Source organism: Solea solea, chromosome 1, assembly GCF_958295425.1.
Source record: "Solea solea chromosome 1, fSolSol10.1, whole genome shotgun sequence".
NCBI classification, from domain to species: domain Eukaryota; kingdom Metazoa; phylum Chordata; class Actinopteri; order Pleuronectiformes; family Soleidae; genus Solea; species Solea solea.
The window spans coordinates 2,112,158-2,126,924 of record NC_081134.1 but is presented as its reverse complement, the minus strand read 5'-3'; the positions used below and the strand labels follow the sequence as shown (position 1 = coordinate 2,126,924).

At 37.8% G+C, this 14,767-nt stretch overlaps 1 protein-coding gene across 1 annotated transcript; it reads left to right on the top strand.

Moving 5' to 3' along the window:
* Positions 1-233: 233 nt before the first annotated feature.
* On the top strand, positions 234-13,853 carry LOC131459597 (polypyrimidine tract-binding protein 2-like). The gene is made up of 17 exons (XM_058629593.1): positions 234-564; positions 1,750-1,771; positions 2,160-2,211; positions 2,320-2,483; positions 2,587-2,658; positions 2,758-2,829; positions 3,301-3,459; positions 3,942-4,052; positions 4,219-4,387; positions 4,515-4,592; positions 5,825-5,937; positions 8,890-8,923; positions 10,615-10,707; positions 10,806-10,922; positions 11,158-11,257; positions 11,389-11,466; positions 12,276-13,853. Exons 1-17 carry the CDS (start codon positions 557-559, stop codon positions 12,403-12,405), a joined length of 1,572 nt encoding a protein of 523 aa, XP_058485576.1. The 5' UTR covers positions 234-556; the 3' UTR covers positions 12,406-13,853.
* Positions 13,854-14,767: the final 914 nt, after the last annotated feature.

Genomic DNA, 14,767 nt, shown 5'->3' with positions numbered 1-14,767 from the left:
CATTTTACTGTACATCTGATTCTGAATACATTATCAGTTGGTTTTTCAAATTAAATCTACATTATTGCATGTGAAGACTAATGTATAAAGAAATGTACTTTTGACACAATAAACCCTTATGATTTCAATAAAAATCAAAGCACAAACTGGTATCAGTCCTTAAATTATCAGACACAAGCAGGAACCGGAGTTTATTAATATATGATATCACATTTCACAGCTTTTATTAATACACAAAACAACCTGTTCACACTTGAAAAGCTTGGAATGGTTGTTTAAACAAAAGCAGACTTAAAGTTTGAGAGCTCAGCCATGAACGTATTTTAGCATTAAATTACAATACATTTTACCACAGAAAACGCAGTTATCTTCCTCAGCATCAGGTGGCAGTAAAAGCCCTTACGCCTCTGGTGTTTGTTTCCTGTCGCTATTAATAGACAAGAAGAAGAAGAAGAAAACGACGACGACGACGAAGAAGAAGAACGCCCATTATTTTTTCTCGCACAATCGATTTGTGCTGAAATAATCACCAGGCAGAAGAAGACCAAGCGCTGCAATGGACGGGTGATTTAATTTATTTCAACACTAAAGCTTCTGTGTGCACGTGATAGAGACAGAACGAGAAGTTAACCGTACTCTGTTTAAGATATGCTAACTGTTAGCTCAGCTACGAGCCTTGATAGTGACGTTCGCTACCTAGCAATACCAGATCCCAACCAAGAATCGTTGGGTTTAATTGTTGTCTCTCTCGTAGGCAAATATAGACTTATAGTAGAACGGGAGCGATACGCGTATTTTTTATTTCATTTAGTTCTTAAAAATTCGGCATAGAAAACAAAAGCAAGTTTGTTAGTTAATTGGTGAAAATCCACTCTAGTGTCAGTTTCTTTCTTGTCTGTAATAAATATTAACATTAGCTTTCGTTGCTGCCCTCGAGAATGAAATATGCCCGTAACCGTTTTGCATAAAAGTGTGCGTCATGTTTGACCGTGTTAATAAATAGTAAGATAAAAACCTGGTTTGGTTTAAATGGAGCATGTTAGCGGACATTGTGAGAAACGCACCTGTCAGTCTGTTAGCATCCTTTGTCTGAAGGCACATACAGTGTGGTCGCTTGAGCTTGTGCAGAAGCCACATAGCGGTCATTCCTTTATGGTTATTTTATATTAAATTTTTTTTATATTATATTAACAACTAATTATCAAATTTGTGGAACAAAACCACACATATCTATGAAATAAAAGTACAAAGTACATTTATTTTCTTTATGATAAGGTCTCTAGTTGTATTGTGAGTGTGAGATAGAAGACAAAGACAATTTCTTTATTCTTCTTGTCTGCCCTTTCTGGAGGACTAAAAGTCAAATTTAACAAAGAGGGCATCTTTGTTATATTTGACTTTAAGCCCTCCGTATTGGTTTTTTAAATGTAATACCTTATTTTGAGTGCAAACAGAAAAGGAGTGTGATGGTCTGCCAATTTGTTTCAAAGAAAATGCTGTAAAACTGAATCTGATGTAGATTTTTGGTCCCAGTTTATTGGCAGGTTTCACAATACTTATTATTTTCTTTACTTATTATTGGCAGCATCAAAATGATTCATACAGGCATTAAATAAATAAGTATTCATGTGTTGAAATATTTGATTCTTAATGAATTCTTAAATCTATGAAACCATTAATAGCTGATTGATCATGTTTCCCTGTACTTTTTCTCTTCTTTCTGCCACAATGTTCTACATCCACCAACAGAGATGTTGCAGTTGGTGTGAAGGTAAGTTTTTTTTTATGAATTGTAGATGAACACACATGCCTTTGCATTTATACTTTGTTGTAATACATATACTATTAAGCAAAAAAAAACAAACGACTAAGGCTTAATTTTAAAACTGGTTATTTTTAAATTTTTATTTATTAACATGTGTTATGTTCTAGGTTTCATCTGCTTTTTGTTGTATTGTTGTTAGCAAGCACTGCAGCATTACATCATATTACTTAATATGGCTGGGCAATATATATACAATTTATATATATATATATATATATATATATATATATATATATATATATATATACTGCAATACTGATATTGAGGCTTTTAGTCAAGGAAAATACACAAAATTGACATAAAATTAAGAAAATATTCCGTTTTAACTTTCCAGAGAGGCTCAGATGAGCTCAACATGTATGGCAGCAGTCCAAACTCACTGGCTGGTAAGATCAACCTTAACCCTGATGGGTTCAGCCAACACAACAAAACAGTACTGTACATGATAGTCAAAACTAGAATGTAAGAGTTTTTCTGTGTGTGTCCATGTTTAGCGAATGGCAGTGACAGTAAGAAACAGCGTCTGGATGAATCGCCTCCCTCCAGAGTTCTCCACATCAGGAAACTTCCCAACGAAGTCTCAGAGACTGAAGTCATTGCTTTGGGGCTGCCGTTTGGAAAAGTCACCAACATACTGATGCTCAAGGGGAAAAATCAGGTACAACAAGCGAAAATACCCTGAAGTTTAAATGATTAACATTAACCTTCTCTAAACAAGAAAATAATGTGCAATACATTGTCCCATTATGACTTTATTTAAGGCATTTCTGGAGTTGGGTACAGAGGAAGCAGCCATCACTATGGTGAACTACTACACAGCTGTCACACCACAGGTATGAAGGCATCCTTTTCAACTCATACTTCATATTATTCATTTTTATGTATATGAAATACAAGTGGTAATGTTTTATATTTATATTTTTTGTGTTTAGGTCAGAAACGCAACTGTCTTCATCCAGTACTCCAACCATAAAGAACTGAAAACAGATTCAGCTCTGAATCAGGTACACACACGCAATCACACACATTTACACTCTACATAATAGAGCTGCAATGAGTCATAGATTATTAATCAATTACTAAATTGATAGCCAACAATTTTCGATCATCAATTAATGGTTTTGTGTATTTTTGTAATAAATAAAACACATTTTTCTGCTTCTTAAATATGAATATTTTCTGGTTTATTTGTTCCTTAAAACAAAGAAATCATTAAAACTGAATCATTTTGGCTTGTTGACACAGCAAGACATTTGAGAACATCATGTTTTAGGTTTGGAAAAATCCGGTCAACGTTTTTTCAAAATTTTCTTACATTTTGTGGACAAAACAACTAAGTGATAATTTGAGTAAATAATTGTGACACTCTCTACCAAAACAGATGGTTATAATAATCATAATAATAATAATAATAATAATAATAATGCATATTATGATATAATCTCCTCACCTTGTTTCTATATGTTCCCACTTAGAGGGCTCAGGCAGTGCTGCAGGCAGTGTCAGCAGTTCAGGATGGAGGCTCCCCATCTTCTGACCCCGGAGCTCTGGACCTTGCTCCACCCCCCAGCCCCGTCCTGCGAATTATTATCGACAACATGTTTTATCCAGTGACACTGGATGTTCTTCAACAGGTGAGAACCGGAACACTTCAAAAATATTCATTAGTTTCAGCCCTGACTTAAATAGTAATGATTAGAATGACCTTATCTGGTCTTCCATCTTAATCTAATTTCACTATACCAGTGTTTGAAGTATATTTTAGGAAGAGGAGGATGATGAAAGAACAAATTATCTTATTGGGAATAAATCTTCCTCATGTGAAAAGTCTGTAGCTGACTTTTCTTGGCCTATTTACGCCGCTGTATTTTAACTTACTTACTTTTAGAGCTCAATATTTTTCTCTTGGTATAAAAAGTTTGAAAACCACTGGTTTAAACCAATTCATAAAACTAAACACAACATCAGACTATATGAAAACAGGGCACTTTGTTGTCTAATTTTTACACTTCAACACAACACAAGTGTTTGTTGTGTCACAATTTGTTTTTAATGTGTTGTGTCGTAATAAAAGTGTCCCACAAATATAAAATCTTTGTTTCTCTCTCTCTTGCAGATCTTCAGTAAGTTTGGGACTGTGATGAAAATCATAACCTTCACCAAAAACAACCAGTTTCAGGCTCTGCTGCAGTTCAGTGACCCAGTCAATGCACAGCAAGCTAAACTGGTAAGATCATACACATGAACATGATCAGTTCACAATAAGTTCTTCATGTACCCTTTTAGCAGTAGATTCCTTTTGTAGATCAATAATAGTTTTTTTTATCTTCATCTCTGTATAAGAAAACACTGTTAAAACACCCTGTGATTCCTTGTATATTCTTTCACACCAGTCTTTGGATGGACAGAACATCTATAATTCATGCTGCACTCTGCGGATAGACTTCAGTAAACTGGTCAACCTCAACGTCAAATACAACAATGACAAGAGTCGAGATTACACCAGACCTGACCTTCCCAGTGGAGATGGAGAGACGACTAACAAGGACCATTCTCTGTTGGGTAAATATAGTTGGATCCACCTGCACTCAGATTGAGTGAATGTGCAAAAACCACTGTACATGTAGTTTTTGATTTGCTGTACTGACAATAATTATATGGAATAAGTTGAGTTGTTGTTTTCTTGTAGGTACCCCATCTGGAGCACTAGCTTCCTACTCTAGTGGAGGAGGTTACTCATCTTCTTTGTCCCTCTCACAGGGTGGAGGTATTTAAATTTAGTTTTGTTCATCACTGTCTCTGCAGTTTTCTGCCCTGCTACTGTCTCACTGTCTCTCATGTCATGTCTCATGTTTTTTAAATGTACCAGGACTGAAAAGGTCGTTTTCCAGTGGTCATAGTGGTTGGGTCAAGTGGACTTGTTTGTAATCAGCAGGTCATTTCATGAGCTTTTGAGCTTTCTCTGCTTGTCCACCTGAAGTTATCAACTTTAGTTAGTAGTGGTGTTTTATGGCAGGTTGCTTCCATTATGCAATACTGCCCTCATCTGGATTCAATCATCCAGTGCTTCATAAATCCATTTTTTAATTTTGGTTCAAGTCATCAGCTTGGATTAAATGTAGTAAGGTATTTGGATTTAAAAAAAGAAATTAATATTGGCCAAAAACAGCTTATAGCTTCTTCTTTTTTTTTTTTATCCCTTTTTTCTTTTAATTTCTTTTTGTATTTAGATGGCTTTAAATAATTTACAATTTTGTTCTACCTTAAAACAATCGTAGAAGTCTTGTTGTTCTTGTTCTGTCGCTCTGTGTGAGAGAGCGAGAGAGAAATCCATATCATTTTCTTACCATTGATGGCAGCTGAAACTCAAACTCTACACATCCGGAACTCCGACTCACTACAGTCTTTCAAAACATAAATCCTGTTTAAACTCCAAATTTCAATAGTTTTAACAATCATTACTTTTTTTTTTGTTATTTATTTATTACTGACCAACTTTCTTATGTTATCTTGTTAAAGTGTCTTTGAGTGACCTGAAAAGTGCTATAAAAAACTGATGTAGTATTATTGTTGTTATTATTATTATTATTATTATTATTATTACTGTTAAACTCAAAGGAATATAACACTGGTTCATCATAGAGAAGAAACGATAGATGCATCAAAAAACCTGAAATTAACAGCACTTCTTAATTTATAAGCTCAGTGATTGACCTGTAGATGACAAAGGAACTTAATTATTCTTTGTCACTCTTTGTTTTTGTGACGTGACATATCAGTCCACCTGGTGAAAGACTGTGATTGTCCATTTTCTTTTATTCTTTCAGTCTGATCTAATGCATGTATTTGTATGACATAACATGTTGGATAACAACAGATTTGACAATATTACTGTTCTTTAAATTTTAAATTATCAACTGAAGAGGGTTAATAACCCTGGGAATTGGTTGTTATGTTATTGTATTCTAAAGTGTTTCTCGTCTTGTTCTGTCCTAACAGGGACCATAAGTCCTCTGAGTGCTGCAGCGGCAGCAGCAGCAGCTGCAGGTCGTGTTGCTCTGTCTGGCTCTGGAGTGTCGGGGGTCCTGTTGGCGTCCAACCTAAATGAAGAGGTACACAAACCATAAATATGAGTTACTGTAATTTGGGATTAAGGACCAAATGAATAGACGCTGGGGAATGATTTACTCCATTAACTAAAGGTGTGAATTCCTCTATGAATGTGTGTTTGCTCACCAAGGTGAAGTCCACATCATAACATAAGATGGATTAAAGTCAGTGTGACTGTGAAACTTAACATTATAACTCCACAAAAAGTGTCTTAATGGAACAAAGAGAAATACAAATGCATTAACATTTAAAAAGAATCTGTTTCTTATGTCAATGTTCTTTAATTTCTCAAATGCTGTCAAAAATGTGCCTTCTCTGTTATCTGCATCTCTAAACCTTCTCCACTTGTTTCCGCATGTTATGTAACGGTATGTCACCGTTCTATCAGAGGACCTTTCTCTGTCTGTCTTTGCCCCTCTCACACCTCTGCTGAGAGGGGAGTCATACTGGAGTGGTGGTTTCACACTTCTGCTCCCTTCTGGCAACGGTTTGCTGCTCTGTAGCAACAGCTCATATGTATATTTGGGAATGACTGGCTCTTCATTTGGCATCTGGTATCATTTTTCAAGAATTGCACCGACCGAAGTAAAAGGTGACGTTTTTTATGTGTTTACGGTTGGATGAAGACAGTTGGTAGTTGTAAACTAGAGTTGCCGGCTACAGTCATCCTTGTTCTGCTTTGCAGCCTCTGTGAGCCCAGAGTAGTGGCACCTGCACCAAATCTCCTCCAGTTTTTCACACAAGTAGATCAAGAACTTGTGTTGGCTGGAGATGTGATAAGTAACAAACACTTGGTTTGAGATAAAGGCAAAGGCAATTTTCCCCCCAAGATATCAGGATTAAATACAATATACAAATGTTAGTGAGTTGGGCCTTTTTGTTTTGCGTTGAAATGATAGGCTTATTAAAGCACCGCTAATCATGTGACGTGATCACCATCTCAATATGCGTGGAGAATCATAATTCAGCACATGAGTATTCAGCAGTAAATACTCACCTGAATGTTTAGTTTCCAGCACTTAAGTGAAACCTTTTAATGTTTTCAGAACATGCACAGGTGATAATGGATTATGTTTGTTGGGTCCTTCATTATGAAAAACCGCTGCTCAGTTGGACAATGACATATTGATGGGTTAGTTAAGATCACCTGTCACGTGTTACATCCTCTTTGATTTGGCCTCTTATTTGGATGAAATGAACATATTTTCTTGTAGCTTTTTCATGTTACTTCTGATTGTATGTACACGTTTATAGGAAACTGGATGACTGTTTGAGACAATACAAGTTAACTGTCTGATTACACAGTGTAATGACACGCCCACCCATAAAAACTTGATTACTTTATACAGTGACATTCGTGATGTTCGACATCCTTCCGAGCTAAAAACACATTTTGTGCTTTTTGAAATTTCTTTTTCCCATTAGAGGTTTCTCAACATGCTGCTCCGACACTTACACTAATTAATATGGCTGTTGCTTTTTCTAAAAATCTATTTCAGACGAATATTACGTGCCACGCTATTTAGAAGACGCATACACAAACAGAAGGACAACGTTATTTATTATCATGCTTACTATTCTACAACCCAAAATACTTCCGTACACTGCATTTCACATGCTTTGACATTGTGATTAGGATGATGCATTAGCTCACGTATTTCCTCCATTCTCACACTAAAAGGATTCCTAAGACTAAGCTGTGCTCACAGCACCCTCTGTTGTACCACACGGTAATTACTTGACACAGTCTGATGCACCTCTAGGCTGTATATTTTGAGCTTGAGCTGGTTTTTACAGCTTGAGTTTGAATCTTCCCCCACAACTTCATATGTATTTTCAAATGTCAGATTAAAAAGTGACAGCCCCAGTCATTAACACTAATCCTGCCAATGTTTACCTCCAGTTACACATGATTTTTTTAGATCACTGTCCCTCTACTGGTTTAATATCTCCTTCTCCACAGTGTTTTTATATATCATTTATCAGCTAGGGCAAGGTTGGGTGGTAAAATTTCAAAGGCCATGGTCACTTGTTGCTTGTTGCTTGTTGACGTGAAGTGAAGGGAAGCTGGTTGTGACCGGTTATTCCAGTTTCCTGATGTCATCAATCATCCATTCTTTAATGTATTATTTTCTACCTTCCTCTCATCCTTTCTTTCCTTCACCAATAAATGCATCCAGCAGGGTGTGTGTGTGTGTGTGTGTGTGTGTGTGTGTGTGTGTGTGTGTGTGTGTGTGTGTGTGTGTGTGTGTGTGTGTGTGTGTGTGTGTGTGTGTGTGTGTGTGTGTGTGTGTGTGTGTGTGTGTGTGTGTGTGTGTGTGTGTGTGTGTGTGTGTGTGTGTGTGTGTGTGTGTGTGTGTGTGTGTGTGTGTGTGTGTGTGTGTGTGTGTGTGTGTGTGTGTGCGTGCGTGTGTGCGTGTGCACTCACGTGTGCGGGTACATGTGTATTAACACAACTGGAAGGTGTGTGTGTGTGTGTGTGTGCGTGTGCCTTGGAAGCAAACCAGCCATCATTCAGACTCCGTTGATGTCCCACTGATGCTCTGTTTACTGACCTCTGCTTTGGTTTTTGTCCTCTCCTCCTTTCCCCCACCCCTCCTCCTCTGCTCCTCCCTTCACTCATTTTCTCTCCATTTTTACCCTCCACCCCCTCAATATTGGACACACACATCCCCCTTCCCCCCCCTTTATGTATATTTACCCACATTTTTCCTTCATCTCCATTCCCTCTGCTCCTTCTTCACATTTCTTATTCCGGTCTTAACTGACTTTGGCTTTGCTGTTTTGACCCAATCTCCAAATGCCTTCCATTTTTGCTCCTCATCATCACGGAAACCACCACCTCCCCCCTCGTCCAACGCTGGGCGGTCTGATCTCTACCTTCGTCTCTCCTTCTTCCTCCTCCTCTGCTCCTCCTCTTCCTGTCCTCTGCTCTGCGGTCTCTCTCTCTAAAGATGGTCACGCCTCAAAGTCTCTTTACCCTCTTCGGTATGTTCAACCTCTACTATTCTATCTGTTTATCTCTCTCTGTTAATCCAGTTTTGTTCACTTTTCCTCAGTGATGTCATGGACTCGTTTATTCCTCTAAATCTCTCTGTGTCTCGCAGCCTCCCTCTCTCTATATTGTTGTACACGACAGAGTTAAAATCTACCTTTTTCTCCACTCTCTGCATTAAATAAGTGAGTCTGAGAGACTATGGGTTTGGTCAGCTTGACTCTTTAACAGATGAGAACAAAGACACTAAAATCCTTGTGTTTTTACGGTTTACTGTTGGTTAGCAAGGTTTCAGTCAAGATTTCATCCCATTATATGTTTGCTGCTTTTATTTGTTCTTCTTCATGCAGTGTCTTTAAAAACTGATGATAAATCTGCTGTCTAACCTGAAAATTTGGATTTACAGTACAAGGATTTAAAGCAAACACATTTTAATGTTAATAAGCCAGTACTTTCACAGCTACCTCATAGAAAAAGCTAATGTCATATAAACATATCTGACTTTTTTCTCCATTAATTGAGTCGATCTTTGGTCCCAAAAATGTCCAAAAAAAAATAGTGCATTAACATTAAATGCATGAAACTCTTAATCCAAAGAAATAAACGTTTGGATTAAGCGGCACTCATCTAGTTCCTGATACAAAAAAATGTGTAGACTTACAAACAGATGTCATTATTTGCCAATTCATTACATGGTATAGATTATTAAAAACTAAAAGAAATTAATTAGTTTTAAAGGGTCTAATATTTCTGATGGTTTGTTTAAGAAGTTAGTGATGTTCAAATGAACTGTTTTATTGCGTCTATAAAATGTATAACTTCTGGTGCGTGTTTCGGAATAATTACTTCAGTATTTGCTGTAGATATTGGCCAACGATCTACTATCATCATCATAGACTGTGTTACAGAGTTTGAAGCCTCCACCTTTCTCGCAACACAAGGGTCATTTCAGTGTTTTTGTTCTCACTTGTGGTTCAGTTCAACATGACAGTCGAGTTTACTCACTGAGACTCACTCCAGTCTTTAAATCCACTGAATCTCTTCTCTTTTTTTGTCTCTCCTCATAGATTTTGTGCTAATCAAGTGCAGTGGTAGTGAACCTTTTCCTGTTACTCGACAACATTTGCAGTTGGGATCACCTGCCTTATGTGCTGGAGACAGTGACGCAGCACATCAAATTTTACATTACACTTAACCCAAAAAAGACCTAAAAATAACCTTACATTTTTGGTCTTCTTTGATGATATACTGCTCATATAATATTTCCTACTGCAGTTTGTTTTCCGTGAAGTTAGCACATTTCTCTGAAAGGGTTATAAACGCCGAATCAAGCTGGATTTTGTGGATGAGACAGTCAGACGCAGAGCAGCTTCAGGCGTGCGTCAGTGGTAAAGCTCAGCTCAGTGTTTTCTTCTCTCTGGTCAAACCACTTTGTCACACAGAGAAGAGTTTTTAGTGGAAGTCGAATCGGAAGATTCCATCTTTTCTTTGTCTTTCTGGCACTAACTTTTTTCCTTCCATCCTTCACACCTCTTCCTTTTTTTATCTTGGTCGGCTCCATCTCTCCTGCTCTGTCTGTTCTGTCCTCCTCGTGTTCTCCTCTACCCTGCTCTCTCTCTCTCTCTCCCTTGTTCTCTCTCTCTCTCTCTCCTCTCTCTTGTTCTCTCCCTCTCTCTATCTTCAGGAGTCTATGGTGATGTCCAGAGGGTGAAGATCCTCTACAACAAAAAAGACAGTGCTCTGATCCAGCTGTCTGACGGAAACCAGGCTCAGCTGGGTATGATTTTTTTTCTACAAAAACTGTGATGCATGACTTTAATCCATGATGAGATTCTTCTCACCTGTCCCCACTGTCTCTGTCTCTGTCCTCTGTAGCTATGAGTCACCTGAATGGTCAAAAGGTGTATGGTAAAGTGATGAGAGTGACTCTGTCCAAACATCAAACTGTGGCTTTACCCAGAGAAGGACTGGATGACCAGCTCCTAACTAAAGGTGAGTGGACAAGTTTGACACCAGTTCAACTGTAACTCACTGTTTTAGTCAAAAATATGAAATATACAAGGTGTTTTTACACAGTCAGATAAAATCAAAAAAGCAAGACATGAAAATAAAAAAAACAATTGTTTTTTAATGTGTATTAAAACAAGGTCACAATATTGTGAAAAATGAATAATGATAATAAGTAATTTTACCCAACGATATGGTTGTTATTATGTTTTTTTCATAGATTTCTCTGGCTCTCCACTTCACCGTTTTAAGAAGCCAGGATCCAAAAACTTCCAGAATATCTTTCCTCCCTCTGCCACACTTCATCTCTCCAATATCCGGTAGTTCAACACGACACACATTCATACTTTATTACTTTGTTGTTTTTGTTTTTTTCATGTCAGTTGGGCACAGATTGTGTTGGAGTATGTGTCTTGATTTCATGCTGTTTTTTGTCTTTTTGGACGTGCAGGGACGGCGTAGGCGAGGACGATCTTCGCCTTCTGTTCTCAAACAGTGGAGCAACTGTCAAAGCCTTCAAGTTCTTCCAGTAAGAAACAATCTGCCATTGATGAAACCTAAACAGTCTGTAATCTTACTACTGGAAACTCTCAGTGCATGTTTAGCTGTAAGAATAAAAAGGTTGAACCACGCTGTTAACAGATTCTGTAGACGTGTCTGTGAGCCAGATGACACTAAACACAAGGATCTGCTTATGAAATCTGTGTCTGCTGAAGTCTGCAATATCTGAAACATGTGTTCACCTCTTTTTCTCACTGGTTTATGGTCTTTTCTGATTGGAAACTGAATTTTGTAAACCACAAGTGTCAAACATGATTGTATTTGGCCCGCAAGACATTGTGTTCTGTCTTTGCTGCTCCTCCATTGACACAATTATTAGTACCACACTTCGAGTTCCAGACACAGAAACTCTAACTGAGTTTGACTCCCCTCTTGTAAACTACTCAGTTCCTGCACCAAAGAAAAAAAGTTTTTTAATCCTCTGCCGCTTCCACAAATAAATTAAAAAAGTATTTTGTGACTTTGGTGTTTGAAATCCTTCATTTGGATTTTAAAACCTAACAAACGAGGTAACATTAGACCAGCAGCTCTTTTTATTTAAATTATTCTTTTTCTTTATGGACTTTGGTGCAGAAGAATGAGTTTCCAGCAGAAGGAGGCTGTGTAATGACGAGATTAAGTAGCAGAGAGTCATGAGAGTCAGGCCCATGGCAGCAGTGGTGCACACGGCCAAGTCATACAAACACACCTGAATAACACCTGCTCTGTTTACATGTAAGATCAGAGGTTTGTCACAGTACAGACTCACCTGCTGTTCTCTCTGCTCACTGTTCACAGGGATCGGAAGATGGCGCTGATCCAGATGTCGTCAGTAGAGGAGGCGATCCAAGAGCTGATGAAGCTTCACAACTACGACATGGGAGGGAATCACCATCTAAAAGTTTCCTTTTCAAAATCCACCATCTAAGCCTCGCACATTAAACAGCCACGAGGAGCAAGGACTTTCTGTTTTCAACATCTTCTGCACTGTCCCCAAATCTTAAATTAGGTTGTACAGCATCACACATGATCAGTGTCTCGTCTGGTCAGGAGGGGAAAATAAAAAACCTGTCACAAGGATACGAGCTTAAAATTATAATGCAGTAATCTAGGGGTGTCACGTTCTCAATTGTAAATTGAATATTGATTGAAAACGACATCACAATCTCGACCTTTGAAAGTGAAGGTGGAGGAATTAACCACGCCCCCAGTGTGAGGTCCTGCACGCCTGCACACGCTAAAACGATAAATTATATATAGATATAGACGTTATTCAGTACACATTTGGTGACTGTAACATCAGATTGAAAAAAAAAAAATCTTTTAAAAAATGAAAAGGTTTATCATGATCCTGGACTAATCAAGAAAAGTCTAAAACTGTCAGAACCATCTGCGCTAAAAAGAGCGATCGGGAATCGAATCAAGGATTTGGAGAATGATGACACCCCTAACATCTTGATCTTGTGACATCAGTTTGCTGCAGAAAGATCTGATTTTTAAAAAGTCCAGATGTATGAAACAAATAACATAATTTGTGAGGACATACTTAGACTTATTTAAAGTGAGTTGATCAGATTTGTGATTTAAGATTTCGGTGCAGAGCAGAAGATTCTTGGAAGTTTAAGTGACATTCTTAAGTTTGGGGAAAAGCTGAAATCTCTTGTCGACCAGATCATCTGATTTCAGTTCAGCCTTCACCTCTTACACAGATCTGTCAGCCACGTGCACACACACACACACAGGTTTGTGCAGCTATTCTTCTTAGGACACAGCATTGAACCCCATTCATTTGGACTAAACAGAGTTATCCCTAACATTAGCCATAACCATTTATCCCAAACCTGAACCCTATCTCAAATATCAGCCCTAAACTTAAACCAGTTCCTCAGAGTTGAGGTTCTGCCTCATTAGGACCAGGTTTTGGTCTCCATGAGGACCACTGGTCCTGTGTTTATACCTGAAACGTACACGCACACAGCCATGAGCATGTGGTTCTGGTCTGGGTCGTTGACCCGTCAGGACCAAAGTTCATGCACCTTTGTTCTGTGGTCTGATCTTTACTGTTGAATCTTATGTGTCTTCAAAGAATTATTCTTATTCTTGTTTGTTGATCCTGAGTTGTAAACGTGTAGAAACATAGATGTGAGACGAACAGAAACAGCTACTGTTTTATTCCTGAGTTTATTTTTGGATGGTTGTTCTGCAGGGGGTTGTTTTTTAAAGTTTCATTAGCTCAGTATTTATTTTTTTTTCTCTTCTCAGATCAGCACAAATTAAACGCATCTTTTCTACCAAGGAACCCAAAGTAAACACGTGTTTGTGTATGTTTGGACTCTCCTCCGTCTTACTGTCAATAAACTTCTGTCACTCTGTTCACGTCTGTCTCTCTTGCTCTCGCTTCTTCCTCCTCACCTTTCACTCTGTCAGCTCCTCTGTCCTTCCTCTGTTTCTGCTGAGTCATGGGAAAAAAACACAATCGCTAATTGTCTCTTCTCCAGTGATTTATTGTTACGGCCCGAACGCTCGACCTATTGCTCTTCTTTGCAGGAATTATAATAGTTATTATTATGGCAAAAATGCTTCTAAAACAGGAGGAGTATGTTAAAGTGGTGCAGAATGGCTCAGTAGCACCCACAAAGGTGAAACCTGGTAGGACATAGCGGAAACTAAGTTACACAAATTTTACAAACTTGGTGGAGTTTTTCTCTGATATGTCCTCGTTGGCCTGGTGGAATTCATTAGTCCTATGGTAGAGAAGACAATGGATAAAAGAGGGGTGACGTTATGTATGTTTGTGTTAATTAATTTTGTATAGATTTATAGTTTCAATTATTTGTTATTCATACTATATCTTAATTTCTTTTATTGAGTCTCACAGCGAGCGCTCGTCCTGGGGTTGATAGATAGAACAAGTTTATTGATTGTGGAAATAAATGAAAATTCAAATTTTCAGCTAACTTTAAGTGTAATTACTCACATATTCTTCTAACCAAAGCTGGTGGTTAATATTAACAGCCATAACCTAGGTAACCAGATCAGACCAGATCTCAAGTTGTGTCAGACTTGGCACGCTACAATCTGCGTTGATGCCTTTATTGTTCAGATGTCAGGTATTGTCTCTGTTCTAATCAGATCTAAACTGTCTTCTACTATGACAGTTCTTCAGGTTTTGACTGTTTACATTACATTTTAAACTAATCATAAGATTTGAACTTAAAGACAAACACGTATTGTTCTTACAGAACAAACCGTAATTTTTTTTAGGTGAATTCAATATGCTTCCGTAATAT